The sequence below is a fragment of the Sarcophilus harrisii genome, chromosome 5 (assembly GCF_902635505.1).
Source record: "Sarcophilus harrisii chromosome 5, mSarHar1.11, whole genome shotgun sequence".
Lineage (NCBI taxonomy): Eukaryota > Metazoa > Chordata > Mammalia > Dasyuromorphia > Dasyuridae > Sarcophilus > Sarcophilus harrisii.
Window position 1 is genome coordinate 172,434,847 of NC_045430.1, and position 17,118 is coordinate 172,451,964.

The following is a 17,118-nucleotide window of genomic DNA, read 5'->3' on the forward strand; positions in this document are numbered from 1 at the left end:
CAGTTCCTACAGACCTTTCCATTCTTCTCTGAAATTCATCACATTCATTATTTCTTATGGCAGTGTAATATTCCATCACATAGTAATTATTTTTCCCCCCTCTATTTGTTTTACAGGTAATTTTATGTTCTTTTATTTTTTTTCCATGTTTTCACTTAATGTTTTTTCTTCTTATACTAAGGTAAGTATGTATCTGAGAAGGGATCTAAATTCAGATTTTCCTAACTGCAAATCCAGAATTCTATTCACTGTGACACATACCTACTTACATATTTTAAAACAATCATAGAAGAAAAACAGAAAAATAGAAGACTATACAAAAGACAATCAGAAACAAAGGAATTCAATAATAGTGTTCAACTAAATTGGGGAAAAAAATTAATTACTAAAGAGAAAACTACTTGTTTGATAGCAACCACTGGAAAAAAATGGAAAGTAGTCTGGTAACTATTAGGCTCAGATTAACATTTTATACCATACTTCAAATTAAGTTCAAAATGGGATACATAATTAAATTATTACAAATCACACCATTAAAAAAAGGGGAAATAATTGGATCATATGACTTTCATAGATATGGTAGGAGATATTTTCTTAACCAAGCAGGAGATAGAAGCAATTATAAAAGAAAACAGATGATTTTGGTTACATGAAATTAAAAAGCTTCTTTGTAAACAAAATTAATTCCAATTAGGATAAAAGAAGCTATCAAATGGGGGGAAAATTGTAGCAATTCTCTCTGATGAAAGTTGAGTATCCAAAACATAGGAATAACTACTCCAAAGAATAAGTATCATTACTGACTACATTGAAGTATCTTTGTATTTTTATGAAAATAATTTTGACCTTTACGTCCCTTGAAAAGAGATTCGGGGATCTCCAGGAGTTGAAATGCTACACTGAAAACCGCAGGTAACAGAAAGAAAACAGCAAAGTCAAAAAGACCTGGACCCAAATGTCCTATTCCACCATAGTGTGGCTATAAGATCCTTGTCAAATCACTTTGGGTTTCAAGGTCCCAAGCAACTTACAAGACAGTAAATTAAAGAGAAAGTGTTCATCTACAGTGATAGATAAAAGTTCCTCATCAGGAGTTTCCCATACCAATGAAATAAAAGGTCAGATTTTAAAAAGTTGTTTTTTTTAATTACAGAAGCAGAAAAATTGTAACAGTAATTAGCCTTACTGGCAAGCACACAAACAAAAAACAAAAAGAAAAAACCCTATGACTGAATAAATGGCCAAAAATGGCTATTTTTTTCCTAGATATTTATTACTAAATAAAAAATAAACATTTCTTACCCCTTGATGCACAACTTTTGCACACTGCTCAGCTAAATTTCCAAAGAATAATATATTGATTGTGTTGATCTCTGGATGAAATTTCTCTCTCTCTGAGGAAAATGGACAAAAAAGTACACATTGCCATAAAATATTTTTCACATGAAAGAAAAATGATTTAAAAAACCCAAAATTATACAAAATCCTCATTGAAATGAAATTATGACTTGTAATTAAAATGTTTAGTTTCTAATGCTTAGAACACTGCAATAATAATTTAGAAAATACTTATAACAATAATAAGTAATTTCTTACTAATCATTGATGACAAAATCATCAAAAATTTCAACTTAATCTTTTACCTAATTTTCTAAAAATCCTAACTTAACTCTTCTAGTATTTATCTTCCTTCAAATTCTCTTCAATAGATATTTCTTAAACTACAAATTTTCTTTAAGGAAATTATTGCTCAATTTGGTCTTTTGCAATAGTTCACACAAAAAAAATTCATTTTCTCTTGAATACTAATCAAATATCCTTATATTTATTTAATGTAGTTTTGTCATTGTTTTTCATGTTCTGAATAAAAAACATTTTTATTTTACTCAAAATTTTCAATACCACGGTCTGGCATCACTAATATAATAGAATCATACTACTTTTTTCTTTCCAAAATTTTGCTTGTTAAAAGAAATGAAAATAATAACCCTTAAAAAAAATTTGCCAACAACATGCAAAAGGCATAAGCAAATTGTTTTACATAATACATTATATATATGTGTATATGTGTGCATATATATGCATAGACATAAAAGATTTTCCTACTTAAATATAATCCATGTCATACTTTACCACAGGTGCAGCAACATTTCCTTTCTCTCCATTGTATATGTATCAGTTCAAAATCTTCCAAGAACCTTTCCCTGATGAACTATAACTGAAGTGTAACCACTCATCTACTAACAATATTTTGCTTGGACTACATTAGTTTATATTTACTCATTCAGAACTTTGTAAATATTCAAACTGTAATTAGATTCTAGACTCTCTGATTATTATAGCTCTTTTAAATATCACTTTAAGATTTGTCATTCAGCTTACATAAATTGTCTTATTTAATTCTCACAGCAAGCCAGGGATACAGACGCTATTATTCCCATTTCAAAACAAGGACTCCCAGGCTGGGTGAGATTAATTAACTCAGTTCACACAGTTACTAAGTCTCTGAAGTACATGTGCACTCAGGTACAGCATTCCTTCCATTATGCCATGGAAGCACCTATGAATTCAGAAACTAGTTTATATTCTAATATATCTTCCCACAACATGAGGTATAGTGATTTGTTTCTATTAGATGCTCAATGAATATTTATCAAATGAATGAATGCTGTCTCTATTAAGAGCTTAGATTCTTTTTTGAAGACTGTAAATATATCTTGGCAGCTGAGAAAAGAATGTACTGTAACTGGGTGAAGCTTGAGGATGAGTGAGAGAACAGTTAGAATGCTATTGCAAAAGAACAGTGAGAAATGATAAAAGAATTAAACTAGTTGTAGCTATGTGAAGAGAAAAATGATATAGAAATGATTAAGATAAGTGAGCACATCTAAGACATACCCAAGTCAAAAGGAATGCCCACTATAACACGCCTAACAAATCAAATCCACAATCTTCATGGAGAATTCTAAGGCAAACTTACTACTTCCCGAAGTAGTCCATTCCACTCTTGGATAACTCTCCAATGCTTAGGACAATTTTGCTGACATTAAATATACATCCCTTGTAGTTTCTACCTTTTGCTCCTATTTCTGTCATGAAGCCAACGTTCATGCAATCACTGAGCAGTCAGCTAACATGTCTTGCCTGAGTTTTCTGTGTAATGCAAAGTAAACATCTCAATTCTTTCACATAAATCAGAATGTACAAAATATGTTCGGATAAGAGCAAATGGTTTTGTGGCTGAGTAGTAGGAAAAATGTTGAAAAGGTGATATGGGATTAAATTGTGATGAATACTGGACAACTGAGGGAAGAATTTTAATATAAGACTATAAAACAAAGGTTTCCTTCTAAATGGATGATTGCTATAAAAACTTCTGTTATTTATATTACGCACCTTGTAATATTATCTTCAAAAAGGCTGTTCCATCTTCAAGCTGAGTTAAAGAGTAGATAAGTGAAACTGTCCCCTGAAAATTTAAAAACAAAAAAGGGAGGTAAGGGGAAAGGGCAATTAATCAACATTCGAAAGGCACTGGGAAATTGCATTTCAATTTCAACAAAGATCTACAGACATTATGCTGAGTCCAGAAGTAATTCTGATGGAATAAAAACTGAGGCTCATCTCACTTATAGAAAAATACCTATGCTCTGTAAATGTCTAGATACTCTAGTAACCTACCCTTTCATGACAATTCAATAAAGGCCAGGATATAAGTATTCCTGAGACCTTCAGCCAAAAAATAAAAAAATAATAAAAATAAAGGCACAACTGCACATCATTCAGGTGGGGACTGTTTTTCATCAGGTTTAATAACTGATATAAAGCCTGAATTACTCAGGTTCATCTACTCCTTTTTTAAATAAATTTCCCCCTTCAAACACTCATTTAATTCAATTTGGTAAGTGTTTATTATGCTTATGTATAAGCCTACTATGTACAAGGCACTATGCTTAGGGGTAGGGATACAAAGGCAAAAACAAAATTTTCAGAGTTACTACAGGAAAACACTATGCACACTAATAAATACCAACATACCATAAATGTAAATATGATGTAATTCTGGAGGAGCATGGGGAGACTAACAACAAAAAAGTTCAAGAAAAGACACCTGAAGAAAGTGTTATTTCATCTAAGCCCAGAAATTTCAAGAGGTGAAAGTGAAAAAGAAAAGCAAGCAGGGCATAGAGGACAGAAAGCTTATGCAAAGAGTTATTATCCCAAAGCATGAGATGTAATGTCCATATAAAGTTCAACACAGACCACTTTAGCAGGAACAAAGAGTAAATGAAGGGCACTAAAGGTGAAATCAATACGCAGAGAGAAGCTGGAACAAGATTGTAGATAGCTTTAGGGAGCTAGCAAAGCTGCTTAAGCAGGATGGTAATAGAGCCAGAGTCATGCTTTGATATCAATTCAGCCATTCTGTCCAAAATAGATAGGAGAGTAAAGCAAGGACACCAATTAAAAGCTATCTCAACAATTGGTCTATCTTACGTAAACTTTACGTCTTATCCAAAATCTAGTTATAGTGTTATACATCCAATGACCAATTGTAAAATTTTTGTTGAACTGAAATGGCCAGAACTTCTTTTTTTTTTAATTAGCCTATTTTTTTTCTACTTATATAACAACTAAGGAAAACACATAATATACAAAGTTTTCCAGTTGAGCTTTCTTTGTTTTAAAGGCAACCATGAAGAATTTAAAATACATTTTCACTTCAATAAATGTTATAAGAGCTGACTAGGTTCTTAATGTAACATAAAATCCCCTATTATCCTAGAATATAGCTCCAAAACAGGACATTAACAATGAAAATATATAGGAAAAAAACATGAATAACTAAAAACCCAATCACACTAAAAATTGGGTAATAAGTGTATATAAAAACAGGGTATATATATATATATATATATATATATATATATATATATATATATATATTTAATCTAATGTTTGAGGGAGGACCAGTAGGATGAACTGTATAAGAGATTAAGTGGATAGATGAAAATCCTGAAGTGAATTTTGGGGACTCTGTAAAACTTTAGAAATAAGAGTACTATTTCTTTAACACATCTACTTATTTTAACTTTAAAAATTGTGTTTTTCTTTACATATTACTGATGTATTTGTAGTACTACTCATACCTGTCAGTCAGGATTAATTATTTTCTGACACAAATGTAAACAAAACGAAGTTTTTCTAAAATATCGGTAAAGTGTTAAAAAGACAATATGAAGGTATAGGTAGATGAGATTGCTTTAAAAGGAAAACTTATAAAAGCATCCTCATATATGCTAAATATTGTATACAACTTCATATTGTTAACTATCAGACAAGTTTCAGTTTTTGAGTGAGAGAAAGGGGAGTATTAGGAGCTGGTGATAGACAATCATTTGTATGAATAAGTTATACATATGCCACTACTCATAAATCAAGAAATGTCTGTTTCAAATGCCAATTCTGAACATATTGGTATGGTTTTTAACTAAAAACAGCCCTACTAAGATGAATCATTACAGCAATGGATTTAGTTGGTCCTATGTTTTCAGAGGTTAGGCTAAATTACATAAAGACTTCAAGTTTGAGCTTGGTGGTAGATTATATTTCCCTTGTATGAAAACTTAAAAAAAGTTCAAAAGGATTCATCATTATTAGATTGGCTACAGAGGAAATTTGTCAGTCTTGGCAATGATGGAAGATAATTATAAGTAATCAGGGGGTTGTTAGGTGTAGGATGTAATATCTACATTGAAAAAATCATGTATCTTCAATGTAATGAAACGTTCATTAAAGTTATTCTAAAAATTATTTTTGAAAAAAAAAAAAAAAAGAAATTAGCTTACTACTTTATGAAACTTGCTACCTTTGAGACTGTGCTACTTTACCTATTAAATCACTAAGTTTTAAAACTGTGGTCCCACAAGTAAAAAGTACAATTAACTTTTTTTTCATTTATGTAAAGCCTGGGACAGCCTGGAGTCTGGAAGACATGAGTTCAAAACCATTCTCAAATACTTAACTATGTGACTCTGGACAAGTCACTTATTCTTGTTTGCTTCAGTTTCTTCATCTGGAAAATGAACCAGAAAAGGAAAAAGTACTCCATTAACTTTGCCAAGAAAACCCCAAATGAGATTAGGAAGAGTCTGACATGGCTGAAATGACTATCCATTATTATATTATTAAATGACTTAATTAGCCAGGAACTGCCCTAAAATAAGATACCTAATGCCTGCTGCCACAAAAAGTAAAATACTTTATTCAGTTAGTAAAAATGTTAATTTTACTACACAGATTCCAAATACTTCATTCAGTAAATATTAATGTTAATCTTTTATAAATTCAATGACTTTAGGTAGAAAAGATATTCAAAATGGTAAAAATCCAATGAATATTTCTAAAAAGCATCTATAAAATTAAATTTTAATAGTACATTCATATAATATAGTTAAGATTCAGAAAATAAAATAGTTAAAAATAAAATAAATCAGAATAACGCTTTTTCATCTTTTTTTCAATACAGTATTTTACTATAAGACAGGAATATCATTAAATTATATTACTAATTAGCTATATTATCAAGGATTAATAGATTTGTGGATCTTTTAAATAAATTAAAAAATAAACATGAGAACAATAGATATCTACTAGGATTAAAAATATAAGATACAGATTATGGTTTAACATCAAACTTGCTGTTTGTTTTTTATTTGTTTTGATACATATATCTTAATCTGAAACAAGCAGTATACCAATTAAGAAAATACCACTAAATGTGAATCAATATATTTTGAAAGGCTAATTATGTCTTACTAGAATACTATACTATAAATCTTTGCTGAAAAGTAGAGATGAAATTAACAAATGTTTATGTAATAATTACAGATTACTGAAGAAAAGATTGATATTCTACACATGTGAACAATTCCCATTTAACATTATGATCAAATAAAAGGAGCATATATTATAAAATAAAGTGGGGGAAAAGGGTAACTTACAAAAAACACTATTGGTGGAGCAGTGAATTGGCTGAACCACTATGGAAATAATTTGGAATTATACTAATAAAATCATTACCTCTGACTCAGCAATGTACATGTATTATTCATTACTATGCATATATACTATAGTCAAATACAGGAAAATACATTTTTTTTGTAGTAGCAAGCAACTGAAATGATTAGCTAATAATAAATTAGCTATATTCTAGGGTAATAGGGGATTTTATGTTACATTAGGAACCTAGTCAGCACTTATAACATTTATTGAAGTGAAAATGTATTTTAAATTCTTCATGGTTGCCTTTAAATAAACAGAAGAAGTGTGGTTTATGAAAATATTAAAACATGCTATAAGAAATGACCGATATAAAGAATTCAAGGAAACTTGGAAAGAGTGGGATGAATACAGAGCACAGCAAAACTAGGAGGATAATTCAAACAATGAATGCAACATAAAGGAAAAAAATCCTCAGTATATCTATGGCCCTATCAGTATTGCCTATAGTCTATGCAGCGGTCCTGAAACTCCGGCCTGCAGGCCAGATGTAGCAGCTGAGGACGTTTATCCCCCTAACCCAGGGCTATGAAGTTTCTTTATTTAAAGGCCTACAAAACAAAGTTTTTGTTTTTATTATAGTCTGGCCCTCCAACAGTCTGAGGGACAGTGGACTGGCCCTCTATTTAAAAAGTTTGAGGACCCCTGGATAGTTTACCTATAGTCTAATTAGTATTACCTAATTTTTTGTATATATAATAACCAAAGATTAAAATATCTAAAGATCGTGTCAAAACATGGTAGCTGAAACTGTTTAGGATATTAAACATTACAACAAGACAAATATAATAACTAAATGACTAACATGGTTAGGATTTGAAGAATAATAAGGAAGAGTAATAAAGATTCAAACAGCAATGTGTATTGTCAGTTGACTATTAAGACTCTCAGCTTCTTTCAGTCCTTTGTCCAGGTGAAATATCTAATGAGATTTCATTAAAATTTGACAAATATAATTAAGGAATATACAAATGTTATTAAAAACTTTCAAGTTACAAGTAAAGCAAGGTTCTATGAGGCAGTGCAGACATTCTTTATCCAACTTTTAAGCTCCCTTTTTCATGCTGTCTTCTTCCTTTAGTAAATTAATAATCATTTATTAAACATTTATTATATGTCAGGCACTGTACAAAGCACTGTGCAAACAAAGAAATGCAGGGGGTCCTCGAAGAGCTCACAATCTAATTAGGGAAATCACAAGAAAACAAATATGTATAAACAAACTATATACAGGATAAATAGGAAATAATTAACAGAGGGCGACATAAAGATTAAGAGAGATTAGGAAAGCTTCCCAGAAATGAGGAATTTTATTTAATACTTAAAGGCAGCCAGAGGAAGACATGAAGAGGGAGAGTATTCTAGGAAAAGGGGGCGGGGGAGGAGGAGAGGAAGGAAATGGGGGGGAGGGGAAAAGGAGGGGTAGTGGGAGAAAATCCCCAAAGCCAAGAGGTCTTATTCATCAAACAGCAAAACCACTATCATGGAGGTAAGGACATTTGTAAGAGTAGAAAAACTGTGGAATATGAGTTATGAAGGGCTCTGAATGCTAACCAGAGGATTTTGTGTTAGATCCTGGAGGTATTAGGATCAAAGATAGCAGATGGTGGGAAATCATCCAAGATTGAGGCTTGGCAGGGTGCAACTGCTGATATAAGGGAGCCAAGGGTTCAAGAAGACAGTGTAAAACTGAACTATTTCACCCGAAGGTCAAGAGGGAAAAAGAAAACAGAAAGAAGAGTTTGGGGGTGATGATAGTCTGGGAGAGAATGAAGCGGGCCCAGGAGATAAATGTCACCGTAGACAAAAAGTAGGGTATGGTAAGGGAAGGCAAAGGGAAAAGTTGAAAAGCAATTAGTTATGTTCTGGGCAGTGAATTTCAGAACTAGAATGTTGCTCCTTAGGGGCAGGGATAGTAATTTGTATCCCATATGTTTTAAAAAATTCTAATGTTTAACTAATTCTAGTTGCTGGTTTGTCTGAATTTAGGCTTCTCCCACCCCTCCAACTTTGAAAGGAAAAGTAAGATAAGTGAATGTGAATAGAAATCAGATAATAGGGAAAACCTGTGGGATCTCTAAATATTATATATTATCTTCTGTTGAGTATATGATTGAAACACCCCCCCACACACACACATTCAAACATTATACATATTAATATACTTTCTTGAAGAAAAGGAATTTTGAATTATTTAAACTCCTTACCTGAATAAATTTGTTGGAATAATCACAACCAAGTTGTAGAGTTCTTAAATCCACTTCTTCTAAGTGGCTTGGTAATTGAACTTCAGGCACTCCATTGACTTCCTTTATTAGGTGAACTGGCATATTTGCATTTAAAACCAACTCCAATTAGATTACTTCTTGATTGATAGTATTTTTCTGAGAGCACAAAAATAACCATAAAACTGAAATACACTGCCACAATTCCCAAGTTTGGCAGCTACTACAAATTAACGAAAGATAAAACTACAAATTAGGATTCTAAGACTGATGCTCAGTTCCATCTCCTTTACATACACGTGTCCCCTTGTACTTTCCCTATAAATTACATTATTTAGCATTCTATTGTGGCATAAACTTTATTTTTTTTTTTCTAAATCGACAATAGGTCCCTTGAATGTACAAAAGCATTTTCATAATAATAACCGTTTTTCAACACGATTTTTGAGGTTTACAGTGTTTTAAATAAAATCATTTGAAACTCCTACGGTCTTATTTTAACAATGGAGGAAACTAACGTCCCTCACGTTTTTAAGTCCTCCAAGGCTTTTTTTAAGCCCCCACCTTCTGCAAGATGCTCAGTTAACATTAGTGCCTTTCCTCTGAGAAGGTCACTTCCGATTTTATCTTTTCCAGTGGCTGGCGTTTTGTGTTCACGATTAGAATGTGAGCTCCCTGTGGGCAGGGACTGATTTTCATTGTATTCTTTGCTCCTAGCAGTTCCTGACTCGTAGTTTGCGCTTAATAAACGCTGACTAGTTGACTAAAAAAAAAAAAAAAAAAAAAAGCCCTACTAAAAAAAAAAAACTACGGCGCTAAGCTGCGTGGCCTCGGATCATTCCACTTTGCCTTTATTTTGCTCGTCGGCACAGTGGCGAGAGGACGAGATCCTACTCCACCAACAACAGGGAGGAAGGTGTCCGGCTCCAATGTAGAGTACTAATAGGAATAGTGGTCCCAATGATGCTACTCTAAGTGGAAGGGATAACTTCCGCAAACAAAGTCGGCGCCCAAACCACCAAGATGCAACGACTATGCTTTTAGGCGACTACTCGTCCACCTCAAATTGCCCTGACTAGCCTCGGGCCCACTTGTTTTCCTCCCTCCAGAGCACCAACTCGGACCCGCAGTGGGCCTCACGGTGGAGAGGACCCGCTCCTTCGCCGGGCACGCAAGCTAACTCACCCGCGCTGCGACCCACAAACTCCGGAAGTGCGGAAGACGCTACGCGACGCTACGTCGGTAAATTCGTTCTGCTCATGCGCGACAGCCGGCGCTTGCGCATTGATGACATGACGCTATTTCCTGGTTCCCTTTTTCTGGCAAGTCGTCTCTCTGAAAAATTCTCTTTTTGCTCTGTTATCCGCCTAGACGATTTAAAAGTGAGGTTTCTTGAAACTGTGGACTTCGTATCTCTGAACCGGTCGTCTGGTTGGAAAAAAATCTTTGAGGTTCTATACCCCACTGTGACGGCGAAGGGCTAAGTGAGATCAACTACTCCACATCCTTTATTTTTTTCTTATTTAATCGTTCCAGGCGCGTATTCACGACTCCTCGTAATCCCATTATTAAGCAAAAAAAAAAAATGGTTGTCCATTCTTTCTCCCGCTCATTTTACTGATGAGGAAATTGAAGCCAAGTGGCTTGCCCAGGCTCACCAACTATTAAAGGTGAATCACACCGCCGCGCTCCCTCAGCAGCCCACGGCCTTTCCATTGAGTTCATCAAAGCTATCGGGGACGTACTCCGCGTGAGAAAACTGAATCTGGAGGGATTAAATGGTTTGTAGGCTTTCTCGTAGGGAGTAGTGGAGCAGGGGTTTCAATATTTCACCCAAGTTTCAGCTCCTGCACTCCAAAAATGATGACTTGTTGATCAGGTGTTTTTGTGAAAGATCTTTTTCTGAAAAAGTCATCTTTCTGTTTAATCTTTATCTCAAAGAATCACTTGAACTTTTTAAGTATTGAATCTATTTTGAGAAGAGTAAAAGACTGAGTGGTATCTTTCAGGAATAGTCAGTAAACACTGTCCAGTGCGCTGCCAAAGGAGTGAGCCCAAGACTTGGAGAAATTAACACTTCACTAACCCACGAACTATTTGAATGATTAAAAAAGAATGCTAGGTCAATTGCAATTAAAAAGGAATAGGTGAAATACAGGACACCATTGGTGAAATTGCAAATTCTGAGGGATAGTTTAAACTCTATAACCAAATGATAGATTGGAAGAGAGCCAAAGGAACCCTGCCTCCCCCTCCCAGCCACCCGAAATGTGTGTGTGTGTGTATTTGTCATCGTTGTTGAAAGGGATGACTAATAATTAGCTTGAATTGAATTATAAAATTAATGGCTGAAAAAATATGATATTTATATATATATATATATATATATATATATATATATATATATATAAAACAAACCCTTAATAATTTCCTAAATTTCCATTAAAATCAATCAAAATGAACTTATTATTAAACATTTGTGTGGATTGAAAACTAGCTGACACATCGAGATTATGAAATATGGTTTTATATCAAACTGGAAAGGAAGGATTTTTTTTCCCCATATTGGTAGTAAGATACATTTATTGGTTTAATTATCAATTTGGAAGAATAAATAAACCTTTAATCATTTTTAAAGATGAGAAGTGTGGACATTCAGCACAAAGATTGTAAAACTTCTAATAAGTTGTACAAAATAGTTTCTTTTAGTTGATAGCCAAGTAAGCAACAAAATCAGTGTAGTATAAAGAAAAGCTTCTCTAACTAGTCATGCCTATATGGGATTGCATAATTGAATGTGGAGGTCGTGAAAAATTTGGCAGCAATACAAGGTATCAAATATTCGACCAAGATTTAATTCTTTCTGTAAAAATAAGCCAAACCATCCATCTCATTAGTATACAAAACTGTTTTCATTTTTAATGATAAAATTGTATGTATACCAAAGAAATGTTTTAAAATATATTTCTTTATTTTTTGTTATTAATAAACATTTATTTGTATACCTATTTGATACATATTTGTGTTATTTACCTGGAGTTGTATAAAAATGTGTTGGGGGGGAAAAAGGGTCATGAGTGGAAAAATTTTAAGAAGCCCAAATATTGCACTGAGCCCTGAACAGGGTTAGGATTCATCATCAGGATTCTCTTAATTCATCTCTCTGTAGTATTTATGAAACATTGAGCAAGTTCCCTAATTTGTTTAGGTTATAGTTTCTCTGTAAAATAAAGGAGTTGAATTAGATGACCAAAGTTTCTTCATAGCTGTAGATGTTAATTGTAGCAGACAATGTACAAATGTAACCAAATGAAAATAAAAAATTGAAATATTTATGTATATGGTAATACTATATTTTTAGTGTTGATGAGTAAATGAATTGAATGAAAATAATGTTATTGTTGAGAAGCAGGGTTGGCACAGTAGATTGAGGGCCTGGCAGGGAATCAGTAAGGACTGAGCTCAAATCTGAGCTCAGACACTATCTATGTCTGACAGAACGGAACCACAATATGCTATATAGGAATATAAAAGGCAAATAGATTTTACCCTCATTAAATATGTATTTTCATAGGAACTCACACAGAAACTTGGTAGCTTAGGAGGGATTTTTGAGTTTGGGAAATCTGGAAGATAAGGGGAGACATGAGGAAGTTAATTGACATATCCTTCCACAAACAATGGCAATGTTGACTATCGTGCTTATGATGTGATTCTTCAAAAAAGAAAGCCTATGAAGTCAAAACTGTGTAATCTTAGTCTTGTGGCAGACTTTTTTTTTTAATTAATTAATTTATTTATTTATTTTTTATTATTATAGTAACTTTTTATTGATAGAATCCATGCCAGGGTAATTTTTTTTACAACATTATCCCTTGCACTCACTTCTGTTCCGATTTTTCCCTCCCACCCTCCACCCTCTCCCCTAGATGGCAAGCAGTCCTATATATGTTGAATATGTCCTAGTATATCCTAGATACAATGTATGTGTGCAGATCCAAACAGTTTTCTTGTTGCACAGGGAGAATTGGATTCAGAAGGTAGAAATAACCTGGGAAGAAAAACAAAAATGCAAACAGTTTACATTCATTTCCCAGTGTTTTTTTTCTTTGGGTGTAGCTGCTTCTGTCCATCATTGATCAATTGAAACTGAATTAGGTCTCTTTGTCAAAGAAATCCACTTCCATCAGATTACATCTTCATACAGTATCCTTGTTGACGTATATAATGATCTCTTGGTTCTGCTCATTTCACTTAGCATCAGTTCATGTAATTCTCTCCAAGCTTCTCTGTATTCATCTTGCTGGTCGTTTCTTACAGAACAATAATATTCCATAACATTCATATACCACAATTTACCCAACCATTCTCCAATTGATGGGCATCCGCTCAGTTTCCAGCTTCTAGCCACTACAAACAGGCTGTTGTGGCAGATTTTTAAGGTATATACTGTGATGAACTCGAATTTTAAATTGCTAACTTGCAAGAACCACATATCACTTTTTCTTTATGTTGCATTGCACATGAGCACTAAATAAATATGTTTGAATAAATGATGACTTTTTGTATTCTAGAGTTTTGTTTGAGTTTGCTTTTTTCATTGTTCTGCTATAAATTAGCTTGTGAGCATCATCAGGTAAGAAATCAATGTGACAAGTACTAATGAGATTTCATGGCAAGTACTAATGAGATCTCCTAGGAACAAGTTATAAAACTATGGAAAATCCATTTCAAACAGCTAGTTCCACCAACTTCAGCAGCTTAGGATCAGCAGTAGAAATTTGCATAAATTTGTGTCCATATTCTGTTCTCCTATTTGAGTGTTAGGTTTGCTGAGAACCAGAGATAATGGTTTTTACCTTCCTCTGAGTCTGGCTTTGGCTTCTTTCATCAATAAGTATACCTTCACAGTCATATCTTCCTCAACCATAGCAATTTCCTGAGTGAGCTGAAATCTTTGTAAACAGCTTTTTTTATTTGAAGTTAATTCCTCAAGTGGCTATTCCTAAATTTCATTTCATGCTAAAGCATGAGATATTCCACTTTTATGAAGTGCTGTTATTTAACCTACTTTTTAAATATCATTCTAAGTATAGTGTGATCAAAAGAAATTTATCATTCTGTACTCAAGAAAATTATAATCTAGAAAAGTAGCAAAACAAAACATCTTGAGAATGATAATTACATTCATATAATACTTTAATGTTTGCAAAGCTCTTTACACATTCTGTTCTTATCCTTATTTCTCACAACTTTCTGAGAGAGGGACTATGTTTACTCCCCATTATGAGGGACTGAAACTTCAAAAGTAAGTAACTTGCAAAGTCACACAGCTAATTATCTGATGCAAGATCGAACTGAGGTCTTTCCAATTTCAATGCTTCACCAACACCTTGTTTAATATTATTATCCAACCTGAGTTTAAAATCACCAAACTTTCTGTATAATAAACTATGAAATGTGAAATGCATATGTTAAGTTTAATAGCATTTGGGGAAAGGCAAATACCAGTATATACAATCTGAATTTACCTTCTTGTCAGAAATGTAAATAAAAGTAATTCAAATTATTGAGTACTTTTTTATATAACATCATTGGGTATTTACATGGGAGAAATATTATTTGCAATAATTTTAAACACTTAACAACTGAAATATATAAAATTATTTTAGCTTTTTATTGTTTTTATTTGTAAATGTATTAAAATTATTTATTTTAGCTATTTAGCTTAGCTAAAGAAGCCACAGTCACTGGATAAACAAGTTAACTTGATCACAAGACTGTCAAGCTGTCACAACAGGGAGTGGGCAAGATTGTAGTTAGATCTCTGTAAACCTGTCACCACACCATTGATGGAAAAAAAAGAACTCAGTTTTGTGCTATTTAACATTTTCATCAATGCCCTGAATGAAGGAATAGATGACATGCTTATCAAATTTGCGGATGACACAAAGCTGGCAAGAATAGCTAACACATCAGATGATAACGTCAGAATTCAGAAATGACAAACTAGAGTGTTGGGCCAAATAAAATAAGGTAAAACAATGCAGATTAACGTTGTCTTAGACATGTTGAGAATATAATTTCTTAAGTGCAAACGAGGGAAGCATAGTTAGCAAGCAATTGATCAGGAAAAAATTGGTATAGGGATGTTGGATGAACTACAAAGTTTCTATAACATGTAATATGGCCAATGCATTTCACTTTAATGCAATTATTCTGCACTAAGAAAGGCATACTTTCGAATTAAGGAGTTTATTTAGTCCTTAGAGTCTGCTCAAGTCACCCTGTGTCTGAAATACTTTGTTTATTTTGGGTGTTATATATTTTTCAGGATGTTAAACTGAAGGGGAACGTAAGAAATATGATGACATATCTCAAAATTATGCTGTTTGTAGATTGGTTGAAAAAATCTGGGAAGGTTAATTTGGAGATGAAAAGAGTTGAGGGAACCAAAAGTTATCTTCAGATATTCGAGAGGCCCCCCCCCCATAAAACAGATTAGACTTGTTCTTGGTCCCAGAAAGCTGAGCTATAGATAATATATGACAATAAACCTCATAATAGTAGATCTATCCACAGACAGAGTGGGTTTCTCTTTCCATGTAAGTCTTTAAGCAAAGTCTAGATGACATTTTTCCAGAACGATCTGGAAGAGAGTTTTATTCAAGAATTGGTTAGACTTGTACCCTGAAATTTCTCCTAATTTTGACATTGTGTTTCTAAATTAAAAAAAAAAATCCTATAGCTGAATGATCAATAATGTCATCTTCATTTAGGGAAGAAAATACACTTTTTATGAAAAAAAATTTCTGATACAATTCATTTATTTTAGGGTTATTTCTACATCAAAATTCCCATAACACATTTTTTGTCTGACATCTTACAGTCTACAACATAGACAAGCAAATTAATACTGCAGTTTTAGATTTCTAATTGTCCTAAGGGAAAGGAATATTTTTATGTCCTCAAATCAACTTTATTCATTCTTTCAAGAATATGGAAGGTCCTTGAAGACAAGGACTGTTACCATTTTTGTCTTGATGTTCCCAGGCTTGCACATAATGGGTGCTTGATAAATGTTAATTTGAATTGGAAATTATTTTAGTATATATTTGGAAACAGCAGTTATAACAAATAAAAATAGTGTATGCCATCAGATTTAACTACTAAAGTAGGGGTAGATGTAAAGACAATCTTTTTTGAATCTAAATACCTTAAATCCATATTCTATGCTTGTAAGGCATTTCTTTTGTATTATAAACAACTAATTCTAGCATAGAATATATAGGTCATGAACTGTCTGCTGGCTGCCCTTGCTTTACATTATTTATTTTATCAGTGTAGGCTCTCTTACACTTTACACTTACACAAGCAAATATTAAATGACAGGGCATCAAAATAAGTGCCTTAGAGATCAGCTCCCTCTTTTTATATATGAGCAAGCCAAGGGCTTGAGAATGCTTTTTTCAATATCACAGTTGGTAGCTTTCTTAGAATATGAGTCTCCTGACTTTCAGCCCAATTTTCATTCTATATCACCAACTAATTTAAGACTCAGAAAGCCTTTCTCAAATCCATATAGGCTTCCTTAAAGAACACTGATGTTAGATTGGTTGAAATTCTTTTCCAATAGGCTTTAGAGGACACAAAGACAGGCACTTAGGATTGAAACACCCAAGTTCAAGTTCTTTGCCCTAACCTAGCTGAGTCAATCATCAAATCTTTATCAAATACCATATGCCCAGCACTATGATAATAACTAAGGATGCAAAGTCTCTACCCTCAAGGATGTGACATTCTAATAGTGGTTGATCAGAGCAGAGGCACA

The 17,118-nt window shown here is 33.1% G+C and overlaps 1 protein-coding gene across 3 annotated transcripts in view; it reads right to left on the reverse strand.

Moving 5' to 3' along the window:
- POT1 (protection of telomeres 1) overlaps nucleotides 1–10,668 on the reverse strand; it is a 76,736-nt gene extending 66,068 nt beyond the window's left edge. The window contains exons 1-4 of one of the 3 annotated variants that reach the window (XM_012551009.3): nucleotides 10,473–10,667; nucleotides 9,270–9,446; nucleotides 3,397–3,469; nucleotides 1,303–1,394 (exon numbers count right to left, since the gene is read on the reverse strand). In XM_012551009.3, the coding sequence (XP_012406463.1) occupies nucleotides 1,303–1,394; nucleotides 3,397–3,469; nucleotides 9,270–9,392 (288 nt within the window). In that variant the 5' untranslated portion in view covers nucleotides 9,393–9,446; nucleotides 10,473–10,667. Of the gene's footprint in view, nucleotides 1–1,302; nucleotides 1,395–3,396; nucleotides 3,470–9,269; nucleotides 9,447–9,851; nucleotides 10,065–10,472 lie in introns of those variants that run through there. The other 2 variants (XM_031938978.1, XM_012551010.3) reach the window with 2 other exon arrangements.
- Nucleotides 10,669–17,118: the final 6,450 nt, after the last annotated feature.